This window comes from Ammospiza caudacuta, chromosome 4, assembly GCF_027887145.1.
Source record: "Ammospiza caudacuta isolate bAmmCau1 chromosome 4, bAmmCau1.pri, whole genome shotgun sequence".
NCBI classification, from domain to species: Eukaryota; Metazoa; Chordata; class Aves; order Passeriformes; family Passerellidae; genus Ammospiza; species Ammospiza caudacuta.
In genome coordinates this window covers 45,872,485-45,894,003 of record NC_080596.1, presented here as the reverse complement: position 1 = coordinate 45,894,003, position 21,519 = coordinate 45,872,485, and the positions used below count along the sequence as shown (strand labels likewise).

At 43.2% G+C, this 21,519-nt stretch overlaps 1 protein-coding gene across 2 annotated transcripts in view; it reads left to right on the top strand.

Annotated features, from left to right (window-relative positions):
* Positions 1-11,464: 11,464 nt before the first annotated feature.
* Positions 11,465-21,519, top strand: part of ACSL1 (acyl-CoA synthetase long chain family member 1) — a 38,130-nt gene continuing 28,075 nt past the window's right edge. The window contains exons 1-2 of one of the 2 annotated variants that reach the window (XM_058804241.1): positions 11,465-11,588; positions 20,400-20,627. In XM_058804241.1, coding sequence (XP_058660224.1) covers positions 20,433-20,627 — 195 coding nt within the window. In that variant the 5' untranslated portion in view covers positions 11,465-11,588; positions 20,400-20,432. Of the gene's footprint in view, positions 11,589-20,387; positions 20,628-21,519 lie in introns of those variants that run through there. The other variant, XM_058804242.1, reaches the window with a different exon arrangement.

Genomic DNA, 21,519 nt, shown 5'->3' with positions numbered 1-21,519 from the left:
TTCAGAGACACTTTGGTCAAAACCATTTGCATTGGGACTGTAATACTCTTTGGGAATCATTTGTGGGTGATTAAGTGAATTTTTTACTTGCTGGAGAACTTGCACTTTAAGATATGCAAATTCTCTAAATTGTCTGTGCATTTAAAATCTGAGTGTACCAAGGGTAAATAAAACTGTGGAAAGCCAGTGCCATTTTACTATAGATAAAAACTCACTAGGCAGCAATAGATCTTCTAGGCAGTACTCTGTGTATAATTAATATCCTAATCTAGATTCTGCTGAAGCTAGGGGAAAGATTTTCACCAACTCCAGAAGAAGTTAAATAAGGTTATTAGCTGACCACAGTGTTCATGTGTCCATGTAATCACGCTAAAAGACTTTAAAAAATTCAGTGCTGCCTTATGAGTTACTATAGTGATAAGGGCGAGACCATTACTGAACATTGGCCTATTTGGACTAGTTGAAAAATGGTTGAAGATGATTTCTGCATTCCTTCTGCTCCCTTTGTATTTCTATTTCACAATTCTTATTGAATTAATGTCACAAATGTCCCTGTGGTTCACCACCCTATGCTGCATAAGGTGGTAACATATGTCACGATCCATCTGTTGATGTGCTTCAGTTGGGTGCTTTTCCTGAAGTTTAGAATTATGCAGCTTTCACTCTGCATTCTCAAGGATTGTCAGCACCCAGCTGGACACCAACACACCATCATGGCATTCCAGGCAAGCTCAAACCCCTTCTCATGGGAGGGATAACTCCTTCTGCATGGGGCAAAGCCATGCCCTCCACTGCTTTCTGGGAATATGACGAAGGTCCTTTCATCCCTGTGGAAGGAAGATCTCAGATAACTCAGCATAGTTTGGGACTGTGGCTGCTCAGGGTTTATAGTGTGAGCTTTGAAAGTTCTTTTTCTCTGCTCAGTGGGGTAGACAACAGTTGAGTGGAAGTTGCATTCAACAAGTGTTTGAAGGTAAAAAGAAAATATTGAATGTATTGAAGGAAACTGAATGAACCTGTATTTTTACAAAGCTAAAAGCTTTCAGCTTCATCACTTACCATCAACAATCCAAGATTAGTGTGTCCTTACTAAGAAGGACATGCTACTAGACACACCTGATGTTGTTTTCTTTGCTTTCTTTCTGAAGGGGGTACAGCATATGGGGATCATGCACCCTGCAGCCTTGTCCAAGGAGGCCACAGGCCAGCTGCTGGCAGAGCAGTCCCATTATGGACAATAAGGCACTTGCCATGGAGGTGAAAATATTATCCCACTTTCTGGAAAGGTAATTAGCCGTTGGAAATATTTTTGTTTTGGTTTTGTTAATTTTAATTTGAAATTTCTAATTTCTCTAATTTGCTACCAGCTAATCTCTAAATTGTTATTGAAAAGTTACCTCTGCTTTATGTTGCCAGTTCAGGTGTGTTAGCCAAAGAGAGAAGAGGGAAGTTTGGATTTGCCCTCTTGGAATGGGAAAGAGCCTATGTAAGCTGCACATTTGCAATCCATTTAATGTCAAAACCCGAAGGGGAATAATGGGGTAAGGAATTCTGGAGTTTGTGGTTTCACTCTAGGACACCTTGGGCTGTATTTAACCTTGTAGGCATCCAGTTAACAACCTAAGAACAAATACAAGAAGCAAAGGCTTCCTTCTATGGGCTTATGAAATAATTTTCAGCTTGTTGTTAACTCTGTCAAGCCAAACTGATATCTGTTAGTCTTCAATAATTTGTGCCAAATCATATGTTTCAACCCATAGTAATTTCATCTAGGAGTGTGTTTCAATCTTACTTTGGGTTTTGTTGTTGGTTTTTTTTTTTTCTTTAATGTACTCAGTGCTCAAAGCTAATATCCCTGGGTCATCATTCTCCATAGTCACATCAGGAAATTAAAATTTGAAAAAAAAAAGAACTGCCCTAAATGTGTGGGTTTTTTAAAGTTCTGTCAGTAAATGCTTATGTAATGGAAACTTCATGTGTAACTACAGCAGTACCTGCTGCCATGCAGGTGAACTGGGAACATGAAGTCAGTTTTCCTTCCTGGGCAGCTGGAAGACACAGGCTTCTCCATGACCTTGGGGTGAGCCTTGCCACCTGTTGCCCTTTTTATACAAAAGCAGCCTGTGCCAGCTAGCAAGGGCAAGCACTGACCTCGCTGGGAGAAGCAAGAAGAGCTCAGGAGGGCAGTGAAGCAGCTTGGCAGAACAGTCTGGTTTGGAGCACGTGAAACGCTTGTGAGTGGGACGAGAGCCCCAAGCCTCGCATGCTGCCAGCTCTGCTCCTGCCTGCTGGCCCTGCCAGCACCTGCACCTGGTACTGCCACTACCATGGCCAGATACAGCAGGCACTGCTGGCTGCTGCTGCAGGGAGCCCGGCTTAAAATTACTCTTTCAAAATGATTGTGTATCATCTCTCTCCAAGCATCTTTGTAATAGTAATAATTTCAAAAAACAATTAAGGGAGGATCAAATAGGAAAAGAAGCCATAAAATGTTTATATAACTTCACATAAAATAATTGCCTTTAGTTTAGCTAATCTAAAGTTTGGCTAGATCAGCTTAAATAATTTTTATTTAAAATTAAGCTTTAAGTCTGAACTTAAAATCTTTGCTCTCTTCATCCATCATGTTCACCTATCAATTTCTTTGCTTCTAACTGTTTACAGTTCTCCTGCATATCTATATGCTGCCTTTGCCTTGTGGAGAAAAAGAGTCATTATCTAAATAGTGACCCAGCTGCTGGGTTTTCTGCTTATATATCAGCATTCAGGCTGGTAGTGATTCAAGGCTCAGAATACATGTGAGATGTGGTCGGATAAAATTTGCATTATCACACAGAGGTTAAACAACCTTGTAGTAGGATCTGTCACTACTACATAGAAAAAAATATAAGAAAGAAACTTGATGTATTAATTTTTGGGACAGATAAAGTTGGGGGATTTTCTGTCTGGTAAATTTTTGTTTCTGCTAGATACTTCTAGACAGAGATTTTGAAAAATCAGTTTTCTAAAATACCAATATGTAGGTGTCCATGAATGTTATGTAAAAATAAAGCATTTCAAATAATAATTTTTAGTACCATTAGGTGGTTTGTTACAAGAAGCAGTAGTCAAATATTCCTACAGGCCCATCTCTATTTAAAGAAATGGGAATTTCATTACCAGGATGCACAATAAAAGATATATTTCAAAAAATAAATAAATGCATTCTCATCACTCTAGGAGTTCTGCATCTGAAAATATAAGAAAATAAAACAGGGAATGAACTCTGCTCCAGCTGGGCTGTGGTGTTGCATGGGGCAATGGAGGGTTGCATGGATGGCAGGCCATGGCTGGAACAAGGAAAGATCAGGCTTATGATAAAGTGAGATCTCTCCAATAGGTAATTGGAGTGGTAGGTGTTGTAAGTGGGATGTGCTGGGGAAGCAGAAGTGATGGCCTGAACAGCTCATGCTGTTCAGGAATAGGATAGGGAAGCATCATTTCCAAGAACTACTTGGTGTCCCAACTCTAAAAGTTTCTTGGGTCCATGCATGGTGGCAGAGTTCATGCTAGCCAGTGCCAGTACCTGGTACCTGTTTTGTGTAGACAACTGGATACATGTGCTACAGATAACTTGATTTATGGTGGTTCCTTATACCACAAACATGGCAAAAAATGCTTATTTTCCTCTTATAACCAATGTTTAACTAAGGAGAGGCATATTTAATCTGTTTTTCATGTGTATTTCCCATAAACACAAGTTTGGGTAGGCAAGTTTGCTATTCACAAGCCAGACCTATTTTTTTTCCTTGCAGCAACTCTGTGAATCACCCCATTGCAGTGGAGGCAGGAGGGTGGAATTGTTTCCACACATTTTCAGAGACAATGCAGGTGATTGATGATGAAGGGCATTGACAGGTTGTTCACTTAATCCCTAGATTGGCTTTTATCCCAAATGAAGATGTAGTTTACTGACATACATTGCTGTGGAATACTTTCATGAGCTGTATGATGATCTTATCCATATCCCTCAAGCCTTTTATTGAAAGTATTCCCAGGACTTTTCTTCACCACAACATTAACTGGTGAGTTGGCTCTATCTCTCTCCATGTCTAAAAGCTGCTTTGCACTGAAGCAGGAAGGAGTGTGCAACCTCAGCTTTGTAGGTGTGAAGGAGCATGAACCAATACCTGAGCTACTCCAGCTGCCAGCCTGAGCTCCCTGCACTTAGTCCCCTGTTCCCACAGAAGCTCAGCACTGGAATGGGGCTTGCCACACATGGGAACTGTAAGTTTTTTCCAGAAGCCTGTGCTTTGGCACCTGTTTGTGCTTACAGGGGTGGCTCCTGTGCATCCTCTCCATCCATTTAAGGCAGGCAGCTGATAACTTCCAATGCCTGCTTGTCCATTGTTTTGGTCTGGCATCTGCAAGCTTGATTTGTTTGGCATTTAATGGCCTGGGGCAGATGAGATGTGGGGTCACCCTTTCAAAAGCAGAGCTCTGTTTATGCACGATTCAAGTATTGTGACATAAGTGTTACATGAAAATGCAAGTGACAGGATTAATATACATGTTCCAGTCTGCAGATGAGTTTTGTAAGAAATAAGAGGCTTTTTGGAATGCTAGGCACTAATTTAAAATCAGAGCCTCAAAATCACTATGTACAAGCTCTTTGGCTTTGGGAGAAAGATTGGGGCTCATGAATTAATTCTCTTTTCCCTTTCTGTCTCCTGTAGGCACTAGCATTGAGTTGGAGGAGTCCAAATGAATCCTTGCAAAGGTGGAGCATGCTTTTTAGCTGACAGCTTTGGGGAGGTGAGCAGTCTCAGGTTGAGACATTTTGTATAGGAGATGTTCCTTACCATGACATCTGGCCTGCTCCTGGGGCTGAACTTGGCTTGTGCATCAATTCTCATTAGAGATAGTTGCAAGGAGGTGTGGGTATGTGAAGAATGTGAGAACATGTTGTGCATTTAGAGGTCATTGCTGGTGAGGGATATTCAATATACTGTAGTCTGGCACTATCTGGGGTTCTCCTGTTTGGTTTTGTGTCAAACATGGGTAAATTCTACTGAATAGAACAACTTACTCCTTTTGTCAGCCAGAAAAGACTGTGATCAGGATATGTTTCAGCAGAATAGATGGTATTTTACTTTTCATACACTTTGCTTCTTAGTTGGAGTCTAAACATAATAAATATTTAACTTCTGAGCTTTCTTGCTCTGATTATTTCTGTGTAATATTTTACTTGATATTCAGTTAAGCAGATGAAACATTATTGTTGGTTCATCTGTTTTAGCAATATAGCTTTATACATTTCAATGTCTGTTCTCAAGTAGTTATTAGAAGTAAAGAACATATACTTTATCTCTTTTGTGTGATGCCTTTAACCCTCAAAAAGATTGATACAGAGAGGAATAGTTATTGGGGAAAATTTTTACAACAGAAAAAGTGAACAAGTCAGATCGTTCATATTACATTGTCATAAACAACCAGCAGAGCATTCTTGTTATATTTGTCATTTCAGTTAACTAACTTTCAAATTTGAAAAGCTTTCTGTTGTTCATTTTGATGAGGTAAGTAGTAAACTTGCTAGTAAACTTGCACCTGTGTACAGCTTAGAGGAGGAAAGAGGTGTTCTTTCTCTGAACTGTGAACCAAAGTTCAGAGAAAGAAGAAGCACTGGCAGTAAATGAACTGGCACAATTTAGTCTGTTGCTGTTTAGGCTGACTTTTCCAGTCCTGTGTCATTACATAGGCACCTTGTCATTTGAGGAAATAACATTTTTGTTAGCCTGACATAAGCAAGCTGAATCAGTTATGACCAGATTTCTTGTTTTTACTGGACAGAATACTGTTTCCATGGAACTCCTCTGTCTCCTTCATATCTTCTGGGATTCAAACTGACACCTTAATGCTGTGCAAAGGGCACTTCCTGTGTGCTGAGTGTGAGCTAAACAGAGACCTTTTCCAGTGGAATTCAGAAGTTCCTCAGATCCCAAACCATAAGATACACATTTCTATTATAGAGGGTAGGGAGCAAGAGATGGAGAAATATTTGATAAACAGAAGCAGCAATAGAAAGTGGAAAGAGTAGTAAACATAGATGAAAAATCCTTCCTGTATTAAAAAAAAAACCTGCAAAGTCTTCAAAACCCAACAAAGTCATTACATGTTTAAAAACATGGAATTGCTATTTAAATTTGCCTTGTAATTTCTTTCCTTTTTTTTTTTTCTGAAAAACTCTCTAGATATCTTTTTGTATGTATGTATCTGTGTGTATATATATATCGGGTCTCCTTTCTGGTGTGCCATAGAAATGTCACAATTTTTTTATCTGTGCCTTTATACAGAAGATTTTTAAACATTTTATTATTCTGGTTAGGTATCTCATTGTTCAGAAGACTTAATACTCAACACACTCATGACTTCCTTACTTCTGTCTTTCTAAGCTGAAGAACTATTTAAGGCAACATACTGAGGGTGAGTGAAGCAAGCTTTAGGCTGGCACTGCACAGACCTTTATCTAGGGCCCTGCCAGTACAGCTCATTCATTAACTCAGTTTGTCTGAGTTTGTTTTCATCCATTTGAAAGGAAGGCAGATGACTGTAGTCTGTGGGAATCCCTTAACATATATTTTTCATCTCTGACCTAGGACAGAGTTTCTTACTTCTGGGTCTCTCTTACCTTTGGGATGTTTGCTGCAGTGCCCAATATGATATGTTGTTTCTTAGATGAAACTGCATTTGTATGATGATGACATAGATCAGGAGAAAAAAAGGGTGTAGAGATAACCAAATTCAGTTGTCCTCAACAAACCAGTTCATCTGTTGCAAGCCTACAGTATCTTATTCCAGTATCTTCTTCACAGACTACCTTTTTATCCCAGCTCTAGTTGTCATAGAATCGTGGAGTCATTTAGTTTGGAAAAGAGCTCTGAGGTGAAATCCAACCATTATGTAACTGTCATATAACCTCAAACTTAGGTCCCCATGTCACCATTGTCTTTCGATATGTGGCAGGAATATTATGTGCACTTGCAGCCCAGAAAGCTGACCACATCCTGGGCTGCATCAAAAGAAGAGTGGCCAGCAGGTCAAAGGAGGTGACATATGTCCTAGTCTTGTCCTTAGTCCTAGTGTTGGTTCCTGCTGTTCCCCACTGCGCCTCCACATAGACCCCAGACATGACTTGTCACCTGAAATTGCCCAAGGCTGTTGGTTAAACTGCTTGGTATCACCTGTCGGGGTGCCCTGGGGGACAGCAGAGCTCCTGGGAAAAAGCATCTCTTCTGCTGGAGCTGTCCTCAGGTCCTGCTGGTTCCTGACTCTGGAGGGACTTTCCTGCTCCCTGGTGTTTCCTGTCAGTACTGGGATTCCATTTCTCAGGTGTATGAAATTTACACATGCAAAATGAGCATTATTCCATTTCTCACTAGGAAGAGGGTTGTCAAGATAGAAGCAACTATTCCTGCTCCATAGACCCAGTAGCTCATGTGTTTTAGTTGCTATATGTGTTAGACATTTTGAAGTGCTTATTTATATAACATTTCTTTGGTTTTCTTCTCTTGAGATTGCACCCAAGTGTTAGCAGATGCAGATACAGTATGGTAGAAGGCTAAATAGTCTGTTTTGTGTAAAACTGATACATTTGGGATGGTTCTGAGATTATACACTTAGGATTACCCAATTCAGTAGAGTGATCTGCATACCCTGTAGAGCAAAATAAAAAGACTACAATTAAATAAAAAGAAAACAGTAATGACAAACAGTACATATATATAAGAACAGTACTCTGGTATCAATATTACAGGGAAAAATTACTGAAAATTCTATAATGTTCATATGCTGAAATGGAAATCCTTTGTTTTGGGTAATCTCTTTATGGGATAATTATTAACAGCTGTTAACATTGTGTTAATATTATGGTCCTGGAGAAAGAAGGGATCCAAGAAAATGGATTGATTTTTCTAAGGATCACCTTCTCCAAGCTCAAGAGTAGTCCATCCTCACATGCAGTGAAGCAGAGATGATCATCCCCCTCTACTCAGCACTGGGGAGGCCACAGCTGGAGCACTGCCCACTCTGGTCTCCTCCATACAAAAGAAACATGGAATACTGGAAAGAGTCAAGTGAAGGGCCATGACTATGGTAAAGGGACTGGAGTTTTTGTCATATGAGGTGAGGTTAAACTTCAAGAAGGAAAAACCTGGGGCTAGGGGAGGATCTTGCTGGTGTGTAAATATCTATTTTACAGGGAAAGATGGAGGCAGACCCTTCTTGATGAAAGGACAAAAGGCTGTGGACACAGACTGGAATACAGGGAACTCCCTTTAAACAAGAAAGCCAGAATCTCCTTTTGGATGTCTTTATTTACTTATTTGGTGTATCTGATGTACTTAAAGAGCTGATTTCCATAATGAAATAGGTTCAGAGCCTGTATGCCCTGTACACCAATAAAAAGAGTTGGTGAAACCTCAAATATAGTTAAAATGTGTATGTAATTGCTAAAGGGTCCTAGACCTTCCTGATCCAGAGGAACACCAGGTTCCTTTGTTCCCCTGTGTAAGACAGTCCAATATTTTCATTGTAGATTTTATGCTCCTACTTCTGTGTTACCTGTGTTTTTCCTACACAGTTTGGTTGACACTGGCTTCCTGTCTTTTCTGATCAGCTGGCAAAAAGCTGATTTCAGAGAATAGTCCCTGGATGTATAATGTGGTGAGCATCAAGGGGCATCAGAGGAATGATACCTGGCACTACTGAGATACCTATTTAAATATTGTGTTGCTGAGACTTTTGCAATTTCATGTTGCTTACAGAATTCATTAAAAGGTACAAGACATAGAAAGAGAGAGAGTTTTTTTAGAGACTCTCTTTCCAGTGAAATACAAGACAAAACCAGTTCACTAAAGTTTCTTGGAAGAAGCACTAAAATGTGGGCCTTTAGAAACTCAGGTATGGAGAAACATGCTAATAAAGGATTAACTAGCATAGTGGATAAAATAACAGTAAGCTTTGGTGTTTGGCAGGTGGAACATAAACACATTCAGGACAAAGCATGAAATCACCTGTGCCTGAGATATGTATGCAACTCTATCTTACTTGTTTCTTTCATCCAAAATTGTGGACAAAATGCAAAAATCATATGGCAGAGTCTGGCTGTGTCTACATGAGCACAAAGTATGGTGCAATGTTGCAGAAAGAGCCATTTGTTGGGGATGAGCCATTTGTCGGGTGCAGGGAAAACTCAGACACTCAATATGAGTGTTCAGCAAGTTCTGTTTATTGAAGAGAGCATCAGACACTTATACAGCAAGTAATAAGCTCATGAATATTCTGTAATTTACACTGTCTATTGGCCCCACCACAACATCAGCTCTTCCCCATTCCTTAGGGGTTACATCTCTCTTTTCTCATGTCTCTTTCTCAATAACTATTTGTTATTATATTCTAGCTAGGCCCAAGGACACGCCATCTTGCAGGTGCAGGACTTGGAATTAGCCACGGCCTTGTACTTTTCTAATCTCTAGTCAGCTAAAATCCCAACAGTGCAATAGGAGGGAAGCAGGACAGCCTACTCATGGCGGAGCAGCTGGTGTCCATGCTGCTTGTGCTCTGGGGCTTTCCTCAAGGAGCTTTCGTGTGGCACTAGAGACTCTGTGCCCATTAGCAACAGCAGTCAGTGAGTTGCACTCCTGGATTAAATGCTTTCACTTCCTTTCCTGGGAAAGCAATTTATTTTGAATTTCTGAGTCACTCCATAGCGTGAAACAAGTGCAGTTACGTGGGGGCTATCAGCAGCTTCACAATTGCCCTCCTCCTTTGTGCTAAAGAGTGAATATAGGCTCCTTCCTTTCTTAAAATGCTGTTCTGTGGGAAGTCCTTTGCCTGGTTTATACTCCAGTATAAACTGAAGCATTAGGAGACTCTAGTTGCCTTTATGTAAAATAAAAGCACCTCCAGTAATTTATAGAATATTATATATATTTGTGTGTGTATGTGTATGTGTGTGTATCTCTGTATGAAAGTGTACAGCCTTAACACCCATACACACACTTAAAATAAAGAATACCCAGGAAACATAGGGAAATTATGGCAATGAAGAATGTGCAACATAGTGGGACTTTGACATGTGAGATGATGATTTACATGTCTAATGGACCAATGCAGCACATAGCCAAACCGAAAACAGTTGAGGTAACAACTGCCATCCAGAGGGGCCTGGACAGACTTGAGGTGGAGCCATGACCCTCAGAGAGCTCAACAAGGCCAAGTGCAAGGTCCTACATCTGGGTTGGGGCGATGCCAAGCATGAATACAGGCTGGGCAGAGAACAGATCGAGGTGTAGCCCTGGGTAGAAAGACTTGGGGGTGTTGGTGAATGAGAGGCTGGATGTGAGCCAGCAAATGTGCACTTGCAGTTTAGAAAGCCAAATGTGTCCTGGGCTGCATCAAAAGGAGTGTAGCCAGCAGGGTGTGGGACAGGATTCTGCTCCTGCACTGCTCTCATGAGATGCCATCTGAATACTACATCCAGCTCTGGGGTCCCAAGCACACGATGGACATGGACACCCTCAGGCAGGCCCAGAAAAGGGCCATGAAGATGATCAGGAGCACCTCTCCTGTGAAGACAGGCTGAAAGAGCTGGGGTTGTTTAGCCTACAGAAGGCTCTGGAGAAAAAGTACAGCAGCCTTCCAGTATCCAAAGGGAGGATGTGGGGTCTGCAGGACAGCTGGAGAGGGTCTTTTTCACGGGCATTTAGTGATAGGAAAATAGGTTATGGATTATAAAATGAAAGAGGGTGGGTTTAGATTAGATCTGAACAAAAAATTCTTTGCTACGAGAGTTCAGAGACACCAGAACAGGTTGCCTGGCGAAGCTGTGGATTCTATATCCCTGGAAATGTTCAAGGCCAGGTTGGATGAGGCTTTGAGCAGCCTGGTGTATGCAGGCAGAAGTTCCAGTGGCAGAAGTTCCAATGGCAGAAGCATTGGAACTAGCCGATTGTTAAGGCTCCTTCCAACGCAAAACATTCTGTGATTCTATGATAACTACCGGGGTCCTGATCAAGCCCCAGCCACCTCAACATGCCCCTCAAATTCACAGCACCTCACAAAAAAAGTTTGGCAGAGGTAAGCAACAAATTGCAACAAGGTCGTTGTCCTCTTCCAACACCTTCATACTTCAAATTATGTCCGTTTAGCATATTCATACTGGATGAAGATGTCCTTTCGGGAGCCGTAAGAAAGCCCTTGCTTTGCAAGCTGTCACATCAGACCTGAAAGGTGTTAGGTGGCAGTAGTGCCAGTGCTCCCCTCAGCTCCCTGGCCATCTCTGTCATTTGTGCCCGCACAGTACAACATTTCCACCGCCCTCCCGGCGGGTTTGTGTGAGTTACTGTGGGCAGGGGCAAGGGGAGGGGCAGGGCCGCGAGACAGACACGGGCAAGGCCGAGTGGCAGCCCCCGCCGGGCGGCGCGGACGGGAGGAGGCGGAGGAGGCGGAGGCGGGCCCGGCACACGCACACGCCGATCCCGCCGTGCAAGGCTTAAAAAGGGCGGCGCTGAGGCCGCGCGTACAGCCGTGGTCGCAGCTGCTGCTGGGAGGTGAGCGGGATTCGGGGGCTCTGCTGCCGTCGGGGCCGGGGGCCGTCAGGGACGCGCCGCTGAGGGACGCGGCCGGGCCTGCCGGAGCGGCCGCCGCGGGGCCGGGGTGGTCTGCGCGGCTGCTGTCACCGCGGGGCCCGGCGGTCCCTGTAGGCTGTCTTTGCGGGGCCGCGGGGCTTTCCTCCCGGCCCTCAGTGGGATCAGCGTCCCCCGGAGCCGGCTGGGCTTCCCCTCGCACAGAAGCCTTCAGGAAAGCGTAGCTGTCTGTCTCCGGCCTCCCCCCGGCGCTGCGGCAGCTCGGGCTGGCCGGGCATTGTTCGGCGCCGGCGTTGCCCCCCAGCCGGGCTCGGCTCGACCTGGCGCGGGGTGAGCGGCTCGGCCGGGCCGAGCAGCGGGTAGCGGGCAGGGCAGCGCGGTGCTGCCCGCTGGCCCCGCGGCTTCGCGTTCGTTTAGCTGCCGGACTTTGCCTTCGAGTACGTTGTTTTTCGGGCGTGAATGCAGCGTGTACTTGATACAGCTTTTTTTTCTTCTTCCTTTAAAGCAGTTTAGAGTACGTGTGGAAATGCAGCGTGAGGCAAACTGGCCTAAAATGGAAGGTTGAGTGGCTTTGACTTTGCAGGCCTCCTCTGCTGCTAGGTAGGACTTGCAGTGCTACAGCACAGAGATTTAGCCTGGTTACCCGACGCTTTTGTTCTAGGATGCATACATTTCTTGTTCCTGTTGAACAGGAATTGCAACACTTGAAGCCTTCTAAATTTCTAAACGGCATGGCTGTGAGCCGTCTGGAGTATTACGGACACCCTCCTGGACTATGTAATCTAAACATTGCCTCACTTGGGTTAGCGTCCAAGGTATGATTGTCAGGTTCTTGATAGGAAAGAACAGACCTCATCCATGTGGTGTTAATAGATTTCCTTTTTCATCTGCATTGCTTTACAGGGAATCATGCACTCTCCTGAGCCTGGTCAGGAAAGTTTATTATTGCCTCTTTGCTTTGGAACGTGCTCTCAAACTCACAAGCTGAGATTTCTCAGCACTAGGATTTGGATCAGATTTCTTGCATCAAGAAATTGAATATAAGAGGGCATCGAGTTTACTGAAAAATACCTTTCTTTTCCTCTTGCAACAATAGCAGTGTTAATAATGCAAAAACTGATACATAGAGTTCCTCATGGACTCTTGCTGTTACTGCCTTTTTAAAGTTTAAGGATATGTAACTTGTTTGTATTGGGATGGGGAAATGTTTAAAAGATGGCTGATGGGAAAAATCTAAAGCTTGTCATTCCAAGTAGCTGTTGTGTGTAGTGTTATCAATTCAAGGTCTTAAGCAAACAGCCTTAGCCTAGTGTGAGGACTGCATGATTACAATGAATTTACAAAGGTAGCTTCTAAATTTGGTAGATGTTGTTTTACAACTACAACTTGAGCAACATGAGTTTGGAAATGAGTTTGGAAATAAGTTTTCAGTTTTTGAGAAGGAGACACCTAAGCAGCTTTTTGCTTCAAGGACAAGTACAAGGTTGATATTGGTAGAAAAAACAAACCCAGCAATTTATAGTAGATGGTAAGACAACTTTGAAATATTTTTGTGGGTAACTGACTTGCCTGTCTTTTGAGTGAAGTCTGTGTAGCTGGTTCTCCTATCTCCTTGCTCCACTAGAAAGGAATACTTCATGGGATTTTTGGGAGGAGGCAGAGGTGGGTTGTACCTTCCCTGTTTTGTGCCCCTCCAGTGGGGCAGAGTAAAATGTTTCCATTCCCTTTCTTATCCTTCCAAGAAAACAGCGCTTTTACTAAAGTGAACAACAGAAGGTAAAAATAGATTTTTGTGTATTGTTTTTCTTGCTAATAGGGTTGATGGAATTGGGTAGACTGAAGAAAATTAATAGCAGGAAATTTTTTGAATGTGCAGCAGAGACAAGAGAGATGTTCTGCCCCAAGGGATACATTGCTTGATGAATTGGGCTTCTGGTGGTCTTATGAACAGACTGCCTGCCATGTCCTGCTTCCCTGCTCTGCTAAATTAAAAGTTCAGATATCTTAAACGTTTCACTATGGTAAATATAACCAGCAGTAACTCCCTAGAAATCCTCACAAGTAAGAGGGGTGATGGTTTATGCATTGGCGCATGGTTTTGTGGGGGAGTTTACAATGCTGTGTGGCTCAGGGAAGCTCTGCTGTGCAGCGTTGACCTTTCCAGGCTGTAGGCTGAGCCCTGTCAGCGGATGTGGGGCTTGCGCAGATCCCACCTGACTGCTGGAACAAGGACACTTGATAGTATAAGGCTTCTGCTCTCTTGCTGCCTTTTGTGTTGAGAGTTACTCATCTACACAGAGTAAAATATGATTTCCTACCCCTGGTAGGGAGTTTGGAGGTAGATAATCTTTAAGGTATTTTTCAAACCAAACCATTCTGTGATAGTAATTTTTTTTTGTCAGGATTTGAACCTTAGTAGTACTGGTAGTTTGCTCAAGACTGATTGAAAACAGCTTGCATGATTTTATAGAGGTGTAGAGGAAAAATGGATTTTGCTTTTGTAGTTGAGCCATTTAAGTGCTATACCAGAGGTGCATGATGTTGTATTTCCAAAAGAGGATTTCACCTTTTTTTATGAATTACTGTTCTTGAACCCAGAACTCTTAAGCTTTTTAGTTTGATACTGCATGTGCCATGTTTTGGAAATTTGGCTTCTGCAGTCAGACTGCAATAATAGCCTAGTAAGATTGAATTAATTTCCTAGGAAAGCAAGACAAAGATGCTTACTATCACTGACTCAGAGTAGATGCAGGCATACTTTAATACCTGTGGTCAGAAGATTGTTCTGTTTGTCATACTATTTTTTGGGCTGCTGGTGTTGGGAGGTCACTCAGTGAGCCAATTGCTTCTCCGAAGTACTTACTGATCTTGCAGTCTCAGTGTGTTAAGGGATTTGATTTTTTGTAACAACCTGCTGGATGTAAACCCTATGTAGTGCAGTGTGGTAGGGCAGGTTGCCTTCAGCCGGAGTTCAGGTATCCGAAGTATGAGTGAGAAACTCCTTCTCACAGAGTCTCAAGTGAGCACTTAAACCATGTGTTAGCTTGATATTGCATACTGGGCTTTGTGAATGGTAACCTTTTCCTGGGAGGAGTAGAATGAGTAAGTTGGTATGATCTACTCACCTTGAGTATGGTCTACTCAGCTTGAGTAGATCATACCAGGAAAAAGGTGTTTGGTTCTATATGGTGGTTTTCATCTAAATGGTGTTTGGAATGACACTAGATTGACAGAGTAGTGCCATGCAAATCAGAGTTGCAGGGATGCAGTTCTAGTGGATAGCAGCGTAGGCTGAAAAATAAATATTTGCAGGCATCTTATCTGGTTTTTGGAGATGAGAAACCAGCAAGATTGCTCAGTGCCATGATGTGTATGTACAGGCATGGATTAAAGGTAACTCAAAGCAATCATTCTCTGAAAGGTTTTAGTGGTAAGTGTTGATTTTCCTTCATACACAGGGTTACCAAATGTTGTTGGAGGACTGTAATTGCACAAAAGGCATTGAGCAGATTCTTGTCACGTGTTTCAACTCCTGAACTGGAATAAACTCCAGTGACCTCACCAGTGTGCACTCAAATTACTTACTGGACCTCACTGAGAGGCAAGAATCCAGGTGGAGTTCCACTTGATTGCAAGGGGACTGAGGCCAAATGTCTGAGGACGGGCCTGTGACTTTGCTTGTTGGTGTGAACAGAACCTTGACCCATTTCAGATTTAGTGCCCCTTAAAGGTTGCAGCCTTAACTTTGATTGCACTTTATGAGTAAGTCAGCGTCCTAACTTATGGGTCTGAATCCAGCTTGTAGGGTGTTTCTCTCCAGTTCTGCCTTGTCCCAAATGCAGGAAGAGAATCTGAACCAGTAGAGGGAACGAACCTACACCCCAGTATGTGATGCCCCATGGTTGCTGAGAGCCTGACTTAGGGAGCTGAAGAGGAGTTGGATGTGAGGTGTGCATATTAAGGACCTGGTGGTTCCTCCTGCCTGGGATGTGTTCCTAGTTCTCTAGTTCTTTCCTCTTCACTCTTGCAGGAAGGTAAATAGGTCAGTTACTGCTTTAAAAGAAGGGTTTATAGCTCTCAAGCTTGGCTGGATAAACTAGGTGATTTCTGGGTAAGATTTTTGAAAAAGAAAAGTTGGAGAGGTGCCGAGGGGTGAGGCAGAGGTGGTGGAGGAAGAGGAGGTCATAGTAGTGGATTAGACAGTTCAATGTGTTTGGTTTTTTCAGGCAAATTTTCTCTGCCTGAGGAGTCATATATGACTCCTCATATATGACATGACAGGCTGCACCACAGTAGGCATCTTGCTGTCTTGTTTGTTATACAGAGCTTAAACTAGGATCTCTCCTTCAGGTCTCAAATACCAAAGCTCCTTTGCTGTATCTTGAAGGTGGTTGTGGTTTGCTTGCTGGTTAGTTTGGCTATGTTACAGGTGTTTGCAAGAGCTCAGATTCCCTCTGACTGCAGGACAGGCAGAAAATCCTGGGAGGATTTGTAAGCAGTGTTTACAGTTTTGTGCCTAATGTAGTATTACAGTAGTCCACCCTCTTCCCCAGCTGTGCTGTTGTTTCCTTCTGGAAGCTAATGGCTATCTGGTCATTGAAATGAGAGTTGATCTAGTTGAGAGCTAGCATCAGGAATAGTATAGAAAGATTGTGTTTGCCAGATCACCTCCCTTGTGACTGCCTGGCTAGTGTGGAAAGGGTTGTGGCAGCATGTTACCTAGGACAGGGTGGACTGACTCAAATTTAAGGTGATTATAAATGCACTCTGAGATGAGGATTATGTATTCTGCTCAGACAAAAGGATTTCTTGGGTTAATAGCCAAAGCTATTTGTTCTACCTGGTTTTTTACACATAATAAAAGGGCTAGAACATGATTCTGCACTTGGTCTTTCAAAGGCTGAGGGGAGAAAGGCTTAAGAAAAAAAGATCCATGGGAGCTGAGCAGTGTAACCTGTAAGAGTAAGTAAAGAAAAACGGACTGCAGTGGCAGGTAGCTGTCAGGACAACTCAAAGGTATGTGGGTGGCTGGTTCCCTGTTTCAGCGTATGATAATGAAAACATCATAATGCTATATTGCTCATAATAAGAGGCGGCATGTCTTGTAGATTTCTCCTCCCTGCAAGAGGCTGCAGAAATAACACAGCCTGTTCTTTTACACCATGTGACGGACCTGCCTTTATGGCAGTGCTAGTGTGTTGTTTATCTAAATATTAGCGCAGAGAGAAAGAAAGGCCATTGGTTCTTGGGGTTGTTTTCTCTGCACTACAGAAGCCGATGGCTGCTCTCCTGTTCTCTTCCGCTGCACTCGGACCATGCCCGGCTACGGGCAGACAATAGGCAGGCTGCTGCCCACTGTAAATAGACCATTGTACGCCCGGAGTGGGAGCAGCAGAGAGCGGCTGAGCCCTGCCAACTTGGGTCGCTGCCTTGAGATACTGGCTGTGCTGTAAAGAACGAGTCTTGGGTGCTGCAGGGCGGGTGGGTGTGTGTGAGCAGAGAGCTGGCTTTGAAACTTACAGAGCTCCTTAGCCAAATTGGTACGGTGAGTGCTGAGGGGTGCCTTTTTGGGCTGCACTGGGGGAATTGTTTCTTTGGAGGTGGTCAAGACAGATAATTGTCTCTGAGGCAGTTTTGGCTCATTACCCAAACTTCTTTCCCTCTGGTCTTTAAAAAAAAAAATAGCATGGTCTATTGATGGCATTGAGAAAAAAGTGCTTTTGACCTCAGATGTTGATTCTGCTCTTCCCTCCCCTACATGTAGCAATCTGAGTATTACAGACTGGTACTTTCCATCTGGCATCTCCTTCCTTTTGGTCTTCAGCTGTGTCTCACACTGGGGCTTAGTTTGAGTCTGTCCCTTGTGTTCCAGATCCTGCTTGGTAAGAAAGAATTGCAGGACAAGAATTTGTCAAGAGAGCGTGGGTTTTTTTACTTGCCTTGAGTGAGCAAACTTAGCTGGGCCCTTCCTTGAGGAAAACAACTGAAAACTAGAAGCAAGCTCCACTCTGAGGATCTTTGTATCTCAGTGTGAGGACTCTAAACCATTCTCCTTGGTCATGATAAAAACCCAGGGTGTCTGATGATGTTTGGAGCATGAGCCAGCTAGATACTGAGATGACTTGAAGGCTGGGAGGCATTGAAGCCACTTTTCTTGATGGGGTATATTTGGATGCATGTGTTAAGAATGTGAATTTATTGTCTTGGTTACAGTTGGCTTTGCCCTAAATGCAGAAGACGAGCTCATATGACTTAACAGATAGTGTTAAAGCTTGCAATGACTTAGTCTTGCAGAAAACTGTGTCCTGGTCTTTTGTGTGGATGAGGCAGGAGATATAGTAAGATATTATCTCAATATAAACATAAGCAGCAAAATGTGTCATTGGATAGCTGATAACTTGTGGTATAGCTGCTCAAGAACAGTTTTATATTGCAGGCTTCCCTAGAAAGAGCTGGGCAAGGAAATGAAAAGCAGAGGTGTTTCTCTTCTCTTCACCCAGGCTGAAATCATAGCCAGTCCTTGACTATAATGGGACTGTTGTGTGAATTAAATGATGTTTGTTTCTGTTCTTGTTACCTGTAAAGGCATCACAGCCTTTTGAGCAATTCAAATTGCACTGCATTCCTAAATCATAGTTTGTGTGCAGGACACCTCATGACTAATACAGACAGGAAAACAGTTTTAAAAGTCAAAGGTGCTCATTGTGGAGCTTGAGGAAAGAGCTAAGCTTGCTCTTAGCCATTACCCATATCATAGACCCCCTTGTCTAGTTTTATGATGTGGTGTCCGTGATAAATGTGAAATTAACTTTTAAGTCCAGACTTCCTAGTTGGTGAAGAGGTTTTTTTATTCTTACTGTTCGTCTGTGTATAGTCAAACTTAAGTAGTAGTTTTCACACCTGTAATGCTAATGAACATGATTAGGGGTGTAAGAAGCAGCTGCATGGTGATCATAACTGTTAAATCAATAACTGATTCCTTTTTTAAAAAAGGAAATTAAGAGCTTGTTTATATATTCAGTTCATCTCTACCTTCAATTGTTACAGCCTGATGTGTTGTGGATTTTGATTATAGTCTGCTGTATATCACTGTGCAGATAACAAGAAGGCATTTCTGTAGTGGCCCTGCACTGCCTGCCAGGGTGATGCAGCCCTGTGCCCTAAGGCTAGGCCAGAAGAGAAAGGTGTGGGGGAGAGAGCAGTGCCTGCTGCCTGGGGATTACTCTATGGGTCTAGGACTCTTCCAGAGATGGAACTTGACTCCATCCCAGCTGCCCCCATCCATGACCTTGCTTCAGCCTGCCCTGTTAACATTGTGAAAGCATGGGCCCTTTGAACCAATTTTATTACTATTTTGCTGTCTCTAGCAAATCTTGTCCAAATACTGGTTAGACTTTTTGTGAACTAGACCACGTTTCTGTTGTCTGGCTGCATAACTGATTGCTGCAGTAACGATTTCAAGGTCAGACTGTAAACTAGAAATTTCCTGTAGAAATATGAAATGTTAACCGGGTATAGTTGGTCTTAAAACTTCTAAACATAATTCTGCACGTTTGGGTGTCAGTCTCATGTGTCACCCTCCTGCAGCGGTGGCTCCTTACACACTATGACTGTAGCTGTTAGCTACCTCTTTGACGTTCTCTAGGACCTTTGTTTAATTCCGTTGTCCGTAGGACATGGCTAAGACCTAAATTACCTAAGTAAATACATGTCTTTGTTCTTCAAGCCGGCGGGGCAGCGCTGCCAGCCGTGGCGGGTGTCGGGCGGCCGTGCCGGGGCCGGGCCCGGGGCTGGTGGGGTGAGCGCTGCCCGCTGCCATTGGCCCCGCGCGGGCCGGCTGCTCCCGCTCACCTCTCCCCTAGTGGGCACCGGCCGGCCCTTCGGCATGTGACACACGTCCCGGGAGACCTTGGCTGTGGAGGAGAGCACCAGCTGAGCGGACTGCAATCCCTTTTTTTTTTTCTGCAGCTGGTTCTTGCTGTGGAATATCCGTGTCAGTGAGTGCTGGCAGGGAGCAGCCTCTTCCAGCTCTTCTGTGCGAACGTGACAAATCAAATGTGCTTCCTGTGCTTGATTGTATTGCTGCGTGCTGCTGCCGTGGGCCTCATTTGCCACTGCCTCGGTCTGCCGCATGACCACAGATAAATTACTGGCATGGTGCTGAGAGAAATAGCAAACTTGCTAAGTACCATGGAGGAGCTATGGGAGGATATTGGCTTTGAAAACAGCTTGCTATACTGACCTTTCTGTGCATGTCTGAAGGGAGAGTAGAAAAGAGTTTATTTTACTGGAATTAGGACGGGAAAAATCTGCTCCTGCTATGCTCCTATAGGATTGGGATACTCTCTGTTACATGCAGGCAGGATAACATATGTCCCTACCCTTCATTTCCCAGACTTCCCTGCTTGATGACTAACTGTTTAAACAGTCTTACAATACATCTGCTCTACAAATAACTATTTTACCTTTGTGAAATTCTCTCCTTTAACAAAAGGTCATCTTTTTTAAAAAATGAGTGCAGTCTCTGCTGAAAGCAATACTAAAAGCCTGAAGAAATTCCCTCTTCTCAGCCGCATCTATTTTTCTGGAATATCAACTAATAATTGCTTGCTTAATTGCAGCAAATTTCTAAAGATATTGCCTGCCTAGTGGTGGATCAGGTTATTTTGACAGTAGGAAGCCAGTAGGACAAAGCATACATCACCGCCCTATAGCAACAGCGAATCAAAAGTGCATTTCAGGTTCTTTTTGTGCAACTTTTTTTCATACCAACAGATTCCAGCACTGAAACAACTGCAGTGAACCACAATGCAAGCACACGAGCTGTTCAGATACCTACGGATGCCCGAGCTGGGGGATGTCAGGCAGTATGTGCGCACCCTTCCGACAAACACACTGATGGGCTTCGGCGCCTTTGCGGCCCTCACAACCTACTGGTATGCAACAAGACCAAAGGCAATAAAACCGCCGTGTGATTTAGCAATGCAGTCTGTGGAAGTGGAGGTAAGTGCCACTTGATGGATGCTGTAGTTCACTGACATTTGAACCATAATGCAGCACTGAGAGAGACCGAACACTTGATTTACATTAGGGTGTTTCTAAACCTGTAATGTGAGAAAAATACATTTCTGAAATGTGGCTTGAACTCATTATTTTGGCTTGCTGAATATGAAAACCAGCTTGAGGCCTGAGGAAATAACTTATAACAGGAGAAGTTTCTGCTGAGACAACTGAGCTTCTGATCTCACTAGTGACAAAACTTGTTTATATTACAATTGGCAGAGTGTAGTTCTCAATTTCTGGCCGCATGATGACCTATTAAATTAGGTCTTGGGCTCAGAGTATGTATACTGGTATATACTGATTAGGCTAATAACTCTTCTGTTATTTTTAGTGTATAATAGCTGACACATGACACTTTATATTGTGTTACAAGCATCAGGAGAGTACTAATTGTCCTCAGATGATCTGTGGAAAGAAATACTAGTCTGCCAAGATCCCAGCCACAGAGTTAGTTGAAATTAAACCAGCCACCTGCTAAACTCTGGATGTTAGCTTAGCTTTTGTCTTACACTTTTTAGAAACAGAGTTACTTTTAGGTGGTGGCTTTTAAAAAGTGAAGTCAAATAGTCTGAGTGGGAGAAACTGTTGCTTTGTGAGCAAATACAGACAGCAGATTGCAAGGCTGGTTTTTTTGGTTGTTGTGGTTTTATTGATTCTCTTGCTCACTACAGAGTCAAATAACAATTCTTTCAAGAGTGTTCTCTTTCTTCAGGAGAGACAAGGTGTTTTCTCCTTTTGAAGGCAGGGGAGTTTTGGAAGGTTGTGATCTTTCAGGGAGATAAATAGAAAATGTAGAATTATAAAGCTGACAGCTTCTTGGTTTACTGATGAT